General features: G+C 44.7%; 1 protein-coding gene across 4 annotated transcripts in view; it reads left to right on the top strand.

Annotated features, from left to right (window-relative positions):
- The window catches only part of SFXN5 (sideroflexin 5), a 164,522-nt gene that overhangs the window by 51,565 nt on the left and 96,596 nt on the right, over positions 1–16,361 (top strand). For all 4 annotated transcript variants that reach the window (XM_049856851.1, XM_049856853.1, XM_049856852.1 and 1 more), the window contains 3 exons: positions 11,353–11,379; positions 11,957–12,011; positions 13,854–13,879. In XM_049856851.1, the coding sequence (XP_049712808.1) occupies positions 11,353–11,379; positions 11,957–12,011; positions 13,854–13,879 (108 nt within the window). The remainder of the gene's footprint in view (positions 1–11,352; positions 11,380–11,956; positions 12,012–13,853; positions 13,880–16,361) is intronic.

Below are 16,361 nucleotides of genomic sequence, written 5' to 3' on the forward strand. Positions count from 1 at the left end.
ATGGCCCCCAGACCTTCTGTTGGCCCCGGACAGGAACCATTCCTGAAGCCAACTCTTCAGACATGGATTGGACTGGACAATGGGTTGGAGAGGGATGCTGATGAGGAGTGAGCTTCTTGGATCAGGTGGACACTTGAGACTATGTTGGCATCTCCTGCCTGGAGGGGAGATGAGAAGGTAGAGGGGGTTAGAAGGTGGCGAAATGGACATGAAAAGAGAGAGTGGAGGGAGGGAACGGGCTGTCTCATTAACTAAAAAAAAAAATTTTTTTTTTTTTTCAGTCTAATTAGGGGGAGAGTAATTGGGAGTATGTAGCAAGGTGTATATAAGTTTTTGTGTGAGAGACTGACTTTATTTGTAAATTTTCACTTAAAGCACAATAAAAATGATTTTTTTTAAAAAAAAAAGAAGTGCAGTGCTGTTTAGTTGGACTCCTTCTAGGGCAGGGAGCAACCCGTGCTGGTGAGGAGTACCTGCTGCCAGGCTGAAGGAGGAGGTTCTGGGACTTTTTACCAACCCCACCAGATGATGTCAGCTAACTGTCTTCCTCCTCTTTTGCCTCTGGTTGGCAGTGGCCCTAGCCAGCCCCAGATATCCATCTGCTCTGGATGGCCACTGGAGAGTGGAGAGGGCTGTCTCAATCCTGTCTTTGGGCCCCTGAACCCTGGCTGAGTCACTTATAATCTCTCTGGGATGAGTTACCTTGTCAGAAAATCATCTACCAACCTCACAGGCATGCTGTAAGAATAAGACAATAGAGATGAAGTCACTTTGAAAAATGATTTAAGTCCTTTAAAAAAAAATACTGCTCATTTGAATTGCTTCCCCTCTATTTTGGGGGACCAGCATTTACTGAGTGTTCTATGGGCCAAGTATTTTATATATGCACATCTTATTCAACCCTCTGTATTATTAAACCAAGTGCTGTAACATGCAACCCTAGCTCTCACAGTAATGCAGTAGGTTGGTTTCACACTCATGTCAGGGTCTAGTGCATCAGGAACTTGGCATATGTCATTGTTCAGGGACCAGGCTCCTTTCGCTTCATGGCTTTACTGTCTTCCAGGGCCTCATAGTCCTCCACTGGACCCTCTGCAAACAGGGAAGAGAGAGCACATGGCAGATGGTAGATTGTAGGAGGGAGACTTTGGGACTGGGCCTGCAAGTAGCAAACATCAATCCTGCCCAGTCAGCAGACAGTTCCACAATCCCACTTGCTGGTAGATGGCCTGGGGAATATAGGGTTCTCTGTGTACATGAAGGAAAAGCAAACTGGCTGATGAGCACCACACACTGTCTCTGCCCTACCCTTTCAACAATCCTGGGACTTAGGTGGGGGCTTCATCCCCATTTACTGGTGGAGAACTCAAGGCATAGAGGCAGAGTAGCTTGTCCAAGCCCATGCATACAATAAATGTCAGAGCCAGGATTTAAATACAGACCTGTCTGTTTCTAACGCTGTGTTCTTTATATTGTCTCTGATGTCCTTGGACTACTAGTTTTTCTGTTGGCTATCCAACCGTATCATGGGGGATTTTTTTTTTTTAAAGAATCAGATGAGGAGATCTTGAGTTTTTTTAAATGAGCTTTTTATTTTAGAATAGTTTTAGATTTGCAAAAAAATTGAGAAGATATTACAGCGAGTTCCCATAACCCCCTACCCAGTTTCCCCATTGTTAATATCATACATCAGTAGGACACATTTGTCACAATTAATGAGCCAATGCTAATACATTATTATTAACTGAAGTCCATGCTTTATTCACATTTCCTTTGTTATTACCTAATGTCCTTTTTCTGTTCCAAGTTCCCATGTCGGATGCCACATTATGCTTAGTTGTCATGTCTCCTTAGCCTCCTCTTGGCTGTGACAGTTTCTGAGATTTTCCCTGTTTTCAATGACCTTAATAGTTTTGAGGAGTAATGGCGCAGATATTTTCTAGAATAACCCTCAATTTGGGTTTGTCTAATGTTTTTCTCATGATTAGACTGGGATAATTAGACTTTGGAAGAAAGACCCCAGAGGTAAAGTGCCATTCTCATCATGTCATATGAAGGGTGTATAATCCCGATATGATTTATGACTGTTGATATTGACCTTTATCTCCTAACTGAGGAAGTATTTGTGAGGGTTCTCCACTGTAAAGTTATCCTTTTACTCCTGTAAAAACAGATTGGGGACAGTGTCTGACCTCCTCCAACTCCACAAGGGAGAAGGAGAATGAAGATCAGTAATGCAAGGTTGACTCCCATGAGGTGGAGGACAGACAGGCCTCCTCTCTGCCATCTTTACTAATTCTGAAACTAGCCTTCCCCCCACAGCGCTCTTTCCATCTCTGCTGGGTTCGGTAATTCATTGCAATGGCCACGTAAGAACTCGTGGACCATACTCATAGTTATGGGTTTATTAGGGAAGTAACAGTTACAACTCACGCTCAGGAACACTCAAGATACAGTTCTTCCATCAGGATAGCTTCTTCCCAGCTGTGCTCTCAGGCATACCTCTCCCTGGCCCTCAGTCTGTCCGAAGGCACTCAGCTTTCTTTCTTTGTGCTTCGCAGCCCAGGGCACCATCTCCTGCCACTGGGTCTCTGCTGCTGGGTCTCCCCTGTTGGTCTCTCTTTCCTTAGTGGTTGTGGGCTCCTCCTCCCTGCTCTGGAATTGGCTCTCTTTTAGGGCAAAACTGACCAATCCGCTTGGTAGGCCACAGTTACCCTATTACACAATCACCTGGGTGGGAGTTAGAAGACCATCGCTAGAAAGGCCACATACAAAAGTCATTAATCCTCTGCAACCTCCTTTCCATACTATACTGTTTGGAAGTAAGTCGCTGAGCACAGTCCATACATAAAGAGTGGGGAGAACCCCTGAGGGAACAAGAGAGCAGTGGGATGCAGACCCCAAATTCTCATAAAAAGACCAGACTTAATGGTCAGACTGGGACTAGAAGGACGCCGGAGGCCATGGTCCCCAGACCTTCTGTTAGCCCAAGACAGGAACCATTCCCAAAGCCAACTCTTCAGACAGGGATTGGCCTGGAATACGGGATGGAAAATGATACTGGTGAGGAGTGAGCTTCTTGGATCAAGTAGACATGAGACTATGTTGGCATCTCCTGTCTGGAGGGGAGAAGCTACCGGAATGGACACGAGGAGACAGAGTGGAGGGAAGAACTGTGCTATCTCATTAGAGGGAGAGCAATTAGGAGTGTATAGCAAGGTGTATGTAAATTTTTATATGAGAGACTGACCTGATTTGTAAACTTTCACTTAAAGCACAATAAAAATTAATAAAAAAAAAAAAAGAGTGAGGAGTTATGCTCCCCCCTCCTTGAGGGCAGAGTATCTACCATACATTATTTGGAATTCTTCTGCATGGGAAATTAGTCTTTTCTCCTTTTATTTATTTATTCAATCATTTATTTATAAAATGATATATAAATGTAAATGATATTTATATCAGTATGGACTCATGGATATTTATCTTATAACTTTGAGTTATAATCCAATACTGCTTTATATAGTTTGTGTTTTGACTTGTTCCAGCTGTGGCCATTGCGAGCTCTTCCCATTGGCTCCTGTTTTCCCTTTGACATATCCCAACATGGGGTTTTTTCTTTCTTTCTTTTTGAACACTGTCTTACTTTCTGGCACTACAGGATGCTCCAGGCTCATCTTATATACCGTATTTTTACACAAATAACATGCACCTTTTACGTTTATTTGCCAACCATGCATTGCCCCCTCCCTAAGATATTTTTTGTAAATGCACTGTATTAATTGTTTCTTACAGCAGGATGTAAAAAAAAAATTGGCTTACTGGCGCGTACGTAAATACCTCATGGGGGATTTGATTGGCAAACAAATGTAGAAGGTGCACATTATTTGTGTAAAAATACGGTATTCCCTCCCCAGCCATAGAATCAGCCATTTCTCCAAGAAGTCCTTGTGCTTTTATTGGACACTGGTATTAGAAACCAAGATCTGGGTGCTAAGTGTGTTTGTTGCTAAGGGAGTGTTGTTGCTTCTAGGCCTTGACAGAGCAAGGAAATACATATGTATACTAACCTGTGCATTTGTACGTGTCTATAAATGTTTCTGTTTATATCTGTCTGCATCTATACTGAACTAACACAAGACTGATTCTGATACTCCAACTCTAACCCGGCAGTACATGGATCATTCTAGCCTTCAGCTTCTGCTCATGTAAAACTTCCTACTTCTCACTCAAAAGTGAGAAACCTGGCTCCAACAATTCACCGTCCATTTACTTAATTGTTCAGTTCTAACGAATGTGTGTAGTAGTTTTGGAATTGTTAACCTGTACTTCACAGGGGAAGTTTTAAGAGTACAGATAACTCTCCAGAGGTTCTAATGCGCAGCAAGGGTTGGGAACCACCACGCTAGGCTTGCCATAGCCTTGCTGTTCCCCAGGCCGTGAGAGAGACGGCTCAGCTTCCCTTCCTGTCCTGGGGCTAGGGTGAGTGTGATTCGAGGATGCTGGAAAGATGTGTTCCCTCTCTCTGTTACTTTACACCCTTGCCCCTCTCCTGCCCCTACAAACTCACAGAGACCTGTCACGGTGCCTGATGTATCACCATGAGAATGATCCTTTTATGCTAAGAAGTGCCTTTTATAAGCCCTTAAAATGCCACCTCCATCTTGCTTGGCTTGTGATAAACAGATACTTCTTCCCTGACAGGAGGGACTGACACAGGATGGGAGTCCCTGCCTCATAGTATTGCCAAACCCCAGTGGGAGAGTTCTTCCCCACTTGGGTGGAGATCGAGGGATAGTTGCAGGGAGAGGGCCCAGCCTGAGCTTTGTGTTAGGTCCTTACCCTCCTCCTTCCTTTAACCAGAGTCAGAGCCTCTGGAGTAGAGGGCACCCAAGGTCATGTCCACCTCAGAGTCAGAGACTGCCAGCAAGAGGCCCATTGGCCAGAGTCTGTACCTGGGTATAACTGTGTGTGAGACCTACAGGGCCTGCCCCATCAGCCTCCAGGGTGAGGTTAACATCACCTCTCTACACACTCCTGGCAGAGGTGCCCCAAAGCCAATGGGAAACATTGGGAATGAATGCTGGGAAACTCTCTCAATCTTCCTGGGCCTCACTTTTTTCATCTGTGGAATGGGACTAACAATGCCAGCGGTGGTCTTATAGCCTTCTAGCCTGGAGCTGGGCCTGCTTAACTCCCACATGGCCCTGGGCAGGAGGGCCTGGCCTGGGAGGGGTATAGGAAGCCTTCAGGGGATCACAGGCTTAGACCACGAATCCATCTGCCCATTTCCAGTCTTGCGAGGCTTCTAGGTGTCTACTCTGTAAGGCACTATGCTGAGGGCTTCACAGGCAGAACTCCAGCCTCACAACCATCCTGGGCTTTGGTGGTCTTAAGCCATTTCACAGATGAGGAAAGCAAGACCTAGAGTAGTGAATGCCGTAGTGAGCCTGGGATTTGAACCAAGTCTGCCTGACTCCAAGCCCCTGCTCCTAGGACACCCTGCTGCCTGTGTGGCTATGGTCTGACCTAGCCTGTCTGCTTGGCCACCCTTAGTTCTCTGCTGCTTTGACAGGTGCCTGTTGCCTTCCTATCTCCCTACTTGGCTGAATAAAAAGAACAGTGGTCTCAGGGCCCCACCTCTGGCCTTGTTCCTGCCCCAAGAGACACCTCCCGCATTGAACCTGCTCAGAAGGCGTGTCCCCCACCCCCCATATTCTCCTCCCTCAAAGTCACATTGTGACGCTTCACCTCACCCTTCAGCTCTGGGTCTCTCAGTCCCAGCCTCATGCCTCCTTGCACTTCACACAGATGTTCAAGGACAAAACATACTCGTGGATATTAAGGTGATTTGAAAAAGTATGAAAGTTGCAAAATTCTTTCTTAGGAAAGGTATATTGTTCTTAGAAAACAAAACAAAAAAAAACCATTGCCGTAGAGTTGAATCTGACTCATAGCAACCCTATAGAGTAGCTACTGATGTCAACTTGTTGCTGTTGAGCTGATTCTGACTCATAGTGACTCTATAGGATAGAGTAGAACTACCCAATAGGGTTTCCAAGGAGCGGCTGGTGAATTTGAACTGCCAACCTTTTGGTTAGCAGTCATAGTTCTTAACCACTGCACCACCAGGGCTCTGCTTACTAATGCAGAGCTTCACAAACTTGAGTGAGCATCAGAATGCCCTGGAGGGCTTATCACAATGCAGACTGCTGGGCTCCATCCATCTCCGACTGCCTGATTCAGGGGCCCTAGACACTGCTGACCTAGGACCATACTTTGTGAACCACTAATTAATACATGGAGAATATATGCAGTATTATTAAGGGAGGGACTATCTCCCAGTTGGTTGAACCCAACAACGAAAAAAAACAAACCAGTTGCTGGTGCGTTGACTGATTCACAGCAACCTCATGTGTGTCAGGGTAGAACTGTGCTCCACAGGATTTCCAATGGCTGATATTTTAGAAGTAGATCACCAGGTCTTTCTTCTGAGGTACTGCCAAGGGTCTCCCCAGTTGGTTGAACCCTTTGCCGTTGACTTGATTCTGATTCATGGTGACCCCACATATTACAAAGTAGACCTGCTCCCTAGGGATTTCTTGGCTGTAATCTTTACAGAAGCAGTTTACCAAGCCTTTCTTCTGCAGAGCTACTGGCTGGGTTCAAACCACTGACCTTTAGGTTAGCCCGTTGCCCATGGCCCTCGAGTCGATTTCGACTTATAGTGACCCTATAGGACAGAGTAGAACTTCCCCACAGAGTTTCCAAGGAGTGCCTGGTGGATACAAACGGCCAATGTTTGGTTAGCAGCAGTAACACTCAACCACTATGCCACCAGGGTTTCCAGCTAATCGCAAATCCCTTGTGCCACCTAGACTCCTAGTTAGTTGGCTGAAGCTACCCGTTAGTGCCAAAATTGTGTTTCAGTGAGTTTGAAGGAAAGCTTTCCAAAGCAAATTACCAGTGCCCTGCTGGAGCTACACATGCTGCGTGGCTGGGAAGAGATATGGGAAGGAGTCTGCCAGGCCCCTGGCCTGCCCTTCACCCTAAACCTCAGGAGCCAGTTCCCAACCTCCCTGGTGCCAAAATTGCTTCTCAGCTTAAACCTACAGCATCTGGAGAAGCCCCAGTCTTGTGAGCAACCTTTCAGGGGATTGCTTATAACTTTTTTTTATCTTAGAAAGATAAAATTTTGTTTTGAATTGTATCAATGCTGGGGGTAGCTGACACCATAACCTTTTCCAAGCAAAGTATTTTTTTTTTCTTTAGAAGGGGGATTTATTTTAATGAATTTTTATTTTTATCACAGTAACACATTCTTGAAGGAGCCTGGTGGTGCAGTGGTTAAGCGCTTGGCTACAAATCAAAAGGTTGGTGGTTCGAACCCACTAGCCTCTCTGCAGGAGAAAGATGTGACAGTCCGCTTCCATAAAGATTAAAGCCTAGAAAACCCTATGGGACAGTTCTACTCTGTCCTATAGGGTCCCTATGAGCTGGAATTGACCCGATGGCAACAGGTTTGGTTTGGAAAGCATTCTTATAATTTTAAAAAGTTAAAAAAAAAAAAAGAAAAAAAAGTTAAATAGCACCACAAAGTAAAAAGTCATTCCCTACCCCACCCCAACCCCTGATCTTCTTCCCAGAGGCAGCCATTTTCAAGTCCTTTCTCTGTTTCTTCTTTCTTTCACTTCTATACAGTCATAATAAACAATCACTTACACAACTATCCTTGATGGAGCAGTTTTAGACATTATCTATGACTTGCTGTCAAGCTGGGTGAGGGTGATGCTCTGTTGTAACCTCCTCCAACACTCCTCCTTTTCTTCACCCTCCTAGAGGTGGAAGTGGCAAAGCCGGGAGCCCAGGCAGTTTGCCTAGCTCTGAAAACACCGCGCTCTGCTGCCTCTAGTGATCGTTCGAGGCAATTGAAGTATCTTCGTTTAAATCAAGGGTTCTCATCCTGGCTGTACCTTAAGAACCAACTAGGGAGCTTTAGAAAAATGCTGGAAGAATTCCCCCAGACATTCTAACGTGAAGCCAGAGTTGAGAACCCATGATTTAAATGCCCCTCTCATTCTGTAGGATTTCAGTCTGTCCAGATCTAGAGACAAGGCAAAAGATAAGGAGGCCTACTCTGCTCCTGAGATCTCAAACAAACTCTGAAACTGGGGTGTAACCAGCTACTAGTTGTCTTTTTTTTTTTTAAGCTTTCTTCTTGTTCTTCTCTTTCTCTCTCTCTTTTTTTTTTTTTTGATATTTTACTGTGTTTTAGGTGAAAGTTTACATAGCAAATTAGGTTCCCGTTTAACAATTTTTATATAAATTCTAAGACACTGGTTACTGCTTAGTTACCTAGTGCTGGTATAACAGAATACTAGAAGTGAATGGCTTTAACAAACAGAAATTTATTCTTGCACAGTTTAGGAGGCTAGCAGCTCAAATTCAGGGTGCCATCTCCAGGGGAAGGCTTTCTTTCTCTGTCAGCTCTGGGGAGAAGGTCCTTGAGATCAATCTTCCCCTGCGTCTAGGAGTTTTCCAGCACAGGGACCCTGGGTCCAAAGGACATGCTTCACTCCCAGCTCTTCTTTCTTGGTGGTAGGAGGTGCTTCTCTGCTCCTTTCTCTCTCCTTTTATCTCTTGTAAGATAAAAGGTGATGTAGGCTATACCCTAGGGAAACTCCCCTTACATCAGATCAGGGCTGTGACCTGAGTAAGGGTGTTGCATCCCACCTTAATCCTCATTAACATGACCTAATCCTGCCTCATTGACATAATGGACAGCTTACTCCCAAATGGGACCATAACCACAGGCACAGAGTCTAGGATTTAAAATATATCACAAATAGAAGATAATTAGATCACAAAATGGAAGATAACCATACAGTGCTGAGAATCATGGCCTAGCCAAGTTGACACATTATTTTGGGAGGACATGATTCAATCCACGACAGTTACATTTTTTCACAATGTGTCAACATTCTCACTGTTGCTGTTATGTTTGTTCTGTTTCCATTAATCCAGCTTCCCTGCCACTCCTTACCTTCTCATCTTTGTTTTAGGGCAAATATTGACTGTTTGGTCTCATATAGTTGATTATCTAAGGGAGCACAGTACTTATGGATGATATGGTTTATTTTATGAGCCGATCTATTATTTGGATAAAAGGTAACCACTGAGGGTGGCTTCAGTTCCAAGTTCAAAGGGTATCTTAGGGCAGTAGCCTCAGGGGTTCCTCTTATCTCTATCAGTCCAATAAGTCAGGCATTTTTTTAGGAATTTGAGTTTTGTTTTACATTTTTCTCCCTTTCTATCTGGGACCGTCTGTTGTGTCCCTGGTCACAATGGTCGGTAGCGTTGCTGGGCACCATCTAGTTCTTCTGGTCTCAGGCTAGATGAGGCCGTGGTTTGTATGGGCTATTAGTCCTGTGGACTCGTTTTTCTTTGAGTCTTTGGTTTCCTTTATTCTCTTTTGTTCCAGATGAGCAGAAACCAATAGTTGTATCTTAGATAGCTGCTTACAAGTTTTTAAGACCCCAGAGGCTACTCACCAAACTAGGATGTAGAACATTATCTTTATGAACTATGTTATGGCAATTGACCAAGTTGTCCCACGAGACTATGGTCCAACCAGCTGTCTTTTGTTAATATTGTTGCTGTTGGTTTATTAGAGGACATAGTCATAGAGCTTGACCGTGGGCCTGTTGAAGTCTAGATGGTAGAGGAGATTGGGAGGGGGTCTTAGAGCCTGCCTTAGTTTACTAGTGCTATTGCAACAAAAATACCACAAATGGGTGGCTTTACTGAACAGAAATTTATTTCCTCACAATTCAAAAACCAAATCCATTGCTATTGAGTTGATTCCGACTCAGCAACCTCACAGTTCAGGAGCTTGAAAGTCTGAATTCAGGGCACTGGCTCTATAGGACGGGTCACTCGGTTCACTCTGGGGAAGATCTTTGTCTCTTTCAGCTTCTTGGAGATCTCCACATAGCATCTGTCTTTTTCCCATTTGTGCTTGCATGCTTCTGGGCTTAATCTGCTCTTTTTGTATTTCAAAAGTGATTAGGTTTTAAGACACACCGTACACTGATATGGCCTTATTAATATAATAATGAAAATTCTATTCCCAAATAGGATTACATCTACAGGTGTACCCAGTGTATAACCCAGTGCCATTGAGTCGATTCCGACTCATAGCGACCCTATAGGACAGGTATAACCAAAGCCAAACACACTGCTGTTGAGTGGATTCCAACTCATAGTGACCCTACAGGACAGAGTAGAACTGCCCTGTATGGTTTCCAAGGCTGTAATTTTTTACAGAAGCAGATTGCTACATCTTTCTCCTTTGGAGCAGCTGATGGGTTTGAACCACCAACCCTTCGGTTAGCAGCCGAGTGCTTTAACTATTGCACCTCATTCACAGGTATACCCATTGCCGTTGAGTCAATTCCAACTCATAGTGACTCTATAGGACAGAGTAGAACTGCCCAATAGGGTTTCCAAGGAGCTCCTGGTAATTTTGAACTGCCGACCTTTTTGGTTAGCAAATTCTTAACCACTACACCACCAGGGTTTCCATTCACAGGTATAGGGTTTAGAATTTACAACACATAGTTTTGGGGGACATGATTCAGTCCATTACAGAACCCCTCAGAGAGAGGCAGATGGAGTTAGGTTGGTGTGATAATGGTAATAGCTAAATGATGCTTAATTGCTCACCTTGGCCCAGACTTGGTATATATTATCTCACTCATCCTTGTACCCACCTGGTAAAATATGTGGTGTTTCCCCATTTACAGGTAGGTAAATGGAGGCCCAGAGAGTCTAAGTGACTCTCTGAAGGCCACACTGGTGAGTAGTGGGGCCAAGATCCATACCCAGGCCTGTCCGACTTCCCACTGGCCCCCAGCTGGTCATTTCTGACCACTCCTCAGAAGCTTCCACTGGACAAACAGGTCTAGTCTTCTGCCTCTGTGCCGACACCAGCATGTCAGTGGATCAGGGCAGAAGGCTCTAGCTCAGGCTTTTTCACCAACTCAGTTTATGACCTTCTGATTCTTCCTCTGTAAGAATTATAGGGGTTGATTCGGAGTTCTGCAGGAGGTCCCTCAGCTCTCCCACTGTGGGATCTGTGCCTTAAGTTATCCCCTGATGCCATACCCCCCAGGGGGCTGCTGGGCCTGGGGTGAGGAGGTCACCTTGGCCTCTTATGCCTTTGGAGTTGGATCACTGGTTAGAAAATGTGCCTTTGAGACTTTAAACTGATGTGTGTTTTTCTTTCTTTTCTTTTCCTTTCCTTTTCTCTCTCCCTCCCTCCTTCTTTCCCTCCTTCCTTTCTTCCTTTCTTAGCTCTGGAGCGCTCAGAAAATCAAGCAGGTAATTCCATTTTGGATTTTTTCCCTCCCTTCTCTGTGTTCTCCTGGGCCCTGTCTTGCCCTGTCCGGGGGAGCTAGCTAAGCCCCTTCTCCCATAACTATTGTACACCCAGCCTCTCCCCTGCCATTTGTCCCTGGCCACCTCACCCCTTCCTTCTTCTCTAGCACTGAGAGCCTGAGTTTCTGAAGACTGGCGTTTAGGCCAAGCGTGCCTTTCTCTGGGCCCTCAAAGCACCAGGAAAGGACTGCCTCCTTCCACAAAATCCTTATTAAGTGTGTACTCTGTGCCAGGCACCAGCGATAGAGGGCCTGCAAGATAGCAGTCTCATGGGCTTTTGGTCTCCCCGCCGTCAGCTTTGTGGGTTAGTCAGGAGGTGGGGTGCGGCTTGTGAGGCACATTTGGTTTTCTTTGCCCTGAATGTGGGAAAGGACTGACTGGCCGGAAGGCAGTTACAGCCACTGGTCACCCACATCTTCCTTGGGGAACGACCAATCTCCCTCCTAACTCTCCTAACACCTCTACTTGTCTTGCCCACCTCCCTGCCGTCATGTTGTACTCTGTTCCCTGCTCTGGCCAGGCTATCCTGCATCCGGACACTAATGAGAAGATCTTCATGCCTTTTAGAATGTCAGGTAAGCCCTGGGACCCCCTGGTTCTGCCCAGCCTCGGGTGCTCACTTGCTGCCTGCTGTCACTGCTGCAGGACTTCCAGGTGCACTGGCCTGAGATGAAGCCTGTTACATGCATGTCCACACAGTTCCCCTTGACTCAACCCTGTAAGACTCAGGCCAGGCCCTGGAATCACCTATGAAGCTTTTTAAAAAGTTGCCTGTCCTCTCTGCCTGCCCTCCAAACTTTCTGACTGAGCAGTCGGATGGAGTCCTGGCCTGACAGGTCATCCACCTCTGACTTAGTGGCAGTCTTGGGGGTGATGCCTGTTCACAGACCAGCCCTGGCTTCTACAGGTACTCCTCCTCCGTCACCTGTGCCCAACCACCTTTCCTCTTAAGTCCTGCTTCCTGCTCACCTTTCAGGCAGTTAATCCCCAGATTTACCACCTGTTCTCTGATCCTACTATTAACCTGCCTTCTAGAACATCTGTGCTCTGCACCACTGAGCACATAGAGAAGCAAGGTTACTGTTCTGGGCAGGTCAGCATCAGCGGGAGGAAATGAGATCCTGCCCCGGAAGACTCTCGCTCAGTGGGCCTTAGAGGAACAGCTCCAATGTAGGGGCTGGCAGAGCCCACCCCCAGAGCGCCTGACTGCATGGGGGTGGGAGAATGCACAACCAGGGAATAGATGGACACATGACACCAGCACGCACACCTGGCCAGGTAGTGCCAGTGACCCCCACTTTGCCCTCAGGCACACCAAGGCAGCAAAGGCTCTGAGCATCCTGTATCCAGGTGTGGGTGCTCCCTAGCCCCTGCACAGGCCATAGCAGGAGACCTCAAGCTCTCACCTCGAGCCTGGCTTCTCTTGGAGTTCTTGACCTTGGCCTCTCCCCAGAGGAGGTATGTAGGAGAGCAGTGGCACACGTGCATGCACAAGTATGCACCCACAGCATGCTGGAACAGGAGGCTGCTCACTGACCGCTGCAGGGGTGGTGACGGGAGCCCTGCTGCAGTATTGGGCCACTAGCACGGAGGAGAGGGTGCCCAGGGCCTGGCTGTGCTTCATGCCCGCTGTCTACTATCCTGCGGAGGGGTGTCTAACCAGAGTACTTGAGATTTTAAAAGCTCTGACACTTAGAAGTACATGTCTTAGCTGTGGAGGGAATTCCCTCTCCAGAAATGGCTCATCATGCTGGGGAAGTAAGGGCCTGTGCCAGACAAACTAGCTGAGAGGGAGAGAAGGACACTCGGACCCTCGGAAGATGGCCAGTCCTGTGTAGTGAGTGTGGGCAGGGGGTGTGTGCCTCACAGAGGAAATCATCCAGGATCGCTGCGTGGTGGAGTGGTGGTGCTCCAGGCACAGGCAGCCCTGCCTTCAGGCAGAGGCCTCTGGGTTTTGGAGGGGAACAGAGAGGGAGGATGGCAAGGGCGGATTAACCAGTAAGCAAGGTAGGCACAGGCTTACAGTAAGCAAGGTACGCACAGGCTTAATTGTGTTTACTTACCAACCTGTAGTGCACAATTTCACATGGTGAAATTTCACAGGTGAAATTGTACACTACAGATTAGTAAGTAAGCACGAGTAAGCCTGTGTGCAACTTGCTCGTTGGGTCATCCATCCCTGGCTGGAGACTCGGGAAACCCTTCCCCACTCAGGGCAGATGGCTGAGGAGGGCTGAGCTGGGGAAAGGTCTGGGGGCTAGAGGTGCCTCCTGCATAACTGACCTGAGTCCCTCCATCAGTAAGGGCCTTGACTAGCCCAAGCCCAGAAGGCTCCTTGGGTATCTCGGCTGAGAGTGGGGTAAGATGAAGTAGGGGTGGGATTATAAAACCTGATTCTTTTCTCTCCCCTCCCACAGGTTACATTCCTTTTGGGACCCCAATTGTAAGTATTACCTTCCAAGAATTCTTTTCTTAAAAAATGTTAATATATAACTCTACATCATTGTTCATAAATATTTGAATGATTTGTTGATTTAGGATAAATTCCTGGAGGGGAATTATTGGAGAAATGGTATAAATATCTTTTTAATTCTCTTAATGTGCATTATTAAACTTCTTTCCATAAAATATGTGCCAGTTTACACCCAACACAGTCTGAAAGAGTCTTTGTTGATGTACATTTTCCATCCCAGGGATTGCTGTTAAGTCATGGTGGTTACAAGGAAGTTTTCCCAAGGAACTTGGGAAGTAGGAAAATAAGGGTGCCTTCTTAAAATTAAATTTTTTAATTAATCAGAAAGAGGTTTTCAGTATTCATTTACTTCAATTTTGGAATCAGGGTTGAGTTTACTATTGACTTTTTTTATTGAAGTAAAACACACATACAGAAAGGTATACTCATCATAAATGTCCAGTTTGATAAATGCTTATAAAGTGAATATATCCATGTAAGTATCACTTAGATAAAGACTCAGAAATTATCAATATCTCAGATTTAAAACGTGTCCCTCCCAATCACTACCTTCAAAGGAAACCACTTTTTGGACTTCTATCACTGTATTCTAGCTTCACCTGTTATTGAACTTTATATAAATGGAATCATCAGTATATACTTTTTTGTGTTTGGCTTCTTTCACTCAACATTGATTGTGAGACTCATCCATACTGTTATATGTACTTGGCTCTTTTTTTTTGCTGTATGATATTCTATCGTTACAGATATATCAAAATTTCTTTATCCATCTACTGTTGGTGAACATTTGGGTTGTTTTGAGTTAGCTCACAATAAATAGTGCTGATATGAACATGCTTGTACAAGTCTTTGAGGGGACATATGCCCTCATTTCTCATATACCTAAAAAAAATGAAAACCAAACTTGTTGCCGTCAAGTCAAACACTTATATACCTAGCAGCCTAAAAAAATAACAACTAAATGCAATGCATGATCCTAGAATGGGCCCTGGAGCAGGGTGGAGGGCCTGTGTAAAATGGCATAGCAGTTTTATAAACACACACTTACCATATGATGCAACAATCTTAGGTATTTGTTGTTGTTGCTAGGTGCCATTGAGTCAGTTTTGACTCATAGCAACCCTATGTACAACAGAACAAAACACTGCCCCGTCCTGAGCCATCTTCACAATCATTGTTATGCTTGAGCCCATTGTTGGCAGCCGCTGTGTCAATCCTTCTCATTGAGGGCCTTTCTCTTTTTCGCTGACCCTCTACTTGAGCAAGCATGATGTCCTTCTCCAGGGACTGATCCTTCCTGATAACGGGTCCAAAGTATGTGAGACAAAGTCTTGCCATCCTTGCTTCTAAGGAGCATTCTGGCTATACTTCTTCCAAGACAGATTTGTTTGTTCTTTTGGCAGTCCATGGTATATTTTAAATTTAGGTGTATGGTAAATTTAGGTATTTACTCAAGAGATGAATACATATGTCCACACAAATATTTATACATAAATGTTTATGGTAGCTTTATTCATATTAGCCTAAAGCTAGAAACTTCTAGAATATCCATCACTTGATAAATAAATTATAGTATATCCACATAATGGAATACTACTTATCATTAAAAAAGAATGAACTACTGATATATGCAGCAGCATGGATGAATCTCAAAAGCATTATGTTAATTGCAAGCACTAAGAGACAAAATGCTCCATACTGTAGCTGTTTATATGCCATTTATATGACATTCTGGAAAAGGCAAAACTAAAGTGATAGAATTCAAATTAGTGGTTGCCAGGGGCTGGAGACTGGGAAAAGAGATTGACTACAAAGAGGCATGAGTGAACTTTTTGGATAATAATAAAGATAATAGAACTCTCCTATTTCTGAATTGTGGTTATACAACTGCACATATTTATCAAAACTCATCAAACTGTAACTTAAAGAGGATGAATTTTACGGTACACAAATGATACCTTAATAAACCTGATTTCAAATTAATATTGAAATGGGTTAAGAATATCTAAGACTGTGAAAATATTCTAGTATTAGATAGTGGTGATGGTTGCCCACTGAATTGTATACTTTAAAACAGTGAATTTTATGATATGTGAATGATATCTCAATTTAAAAAAACAAAAAAGACAAGACAATCTTGAAGAGAAGAACAAAGTTAGAGGACTTGTCATACTAGATATAAAGACTTTTTGTAATTAAGACAGGAATATACAGATAGACCACTGGAACAGAATTGAGAGTCCAGAAACAAATTCCACACGCATGTAGTTATCTGGTTTAGATAACTGTGCTTAGCAATAGTGCAATGGGGAAAGATGGCCTTTTCAATAATTGGTGCTGTCTCAATTTGATGGGAAAGTGAAGCTTGACCCCTACCCTCATACCACAAACCAAAATTAATTACAGATAGATCATAGACCCAACTGTGAAAGGCAAAACCAGAAATTTTTCT

The sequence above is a fragment of the Elephas maximus genome, chromosome 17 (genome assembly GCF_024166365.1).
Source record: "Elephas maximus indicus isolate mEleMax1 chromosome 17, mEleMax1 primary haplotype, whole genome shotgun sequence".
NCBI classification, from domain to species: Eukaryota; Metazoa; Chordata; class Mammalia; order Proboscidea; family Elephantidae; genus Elephas; species Elephas maximus.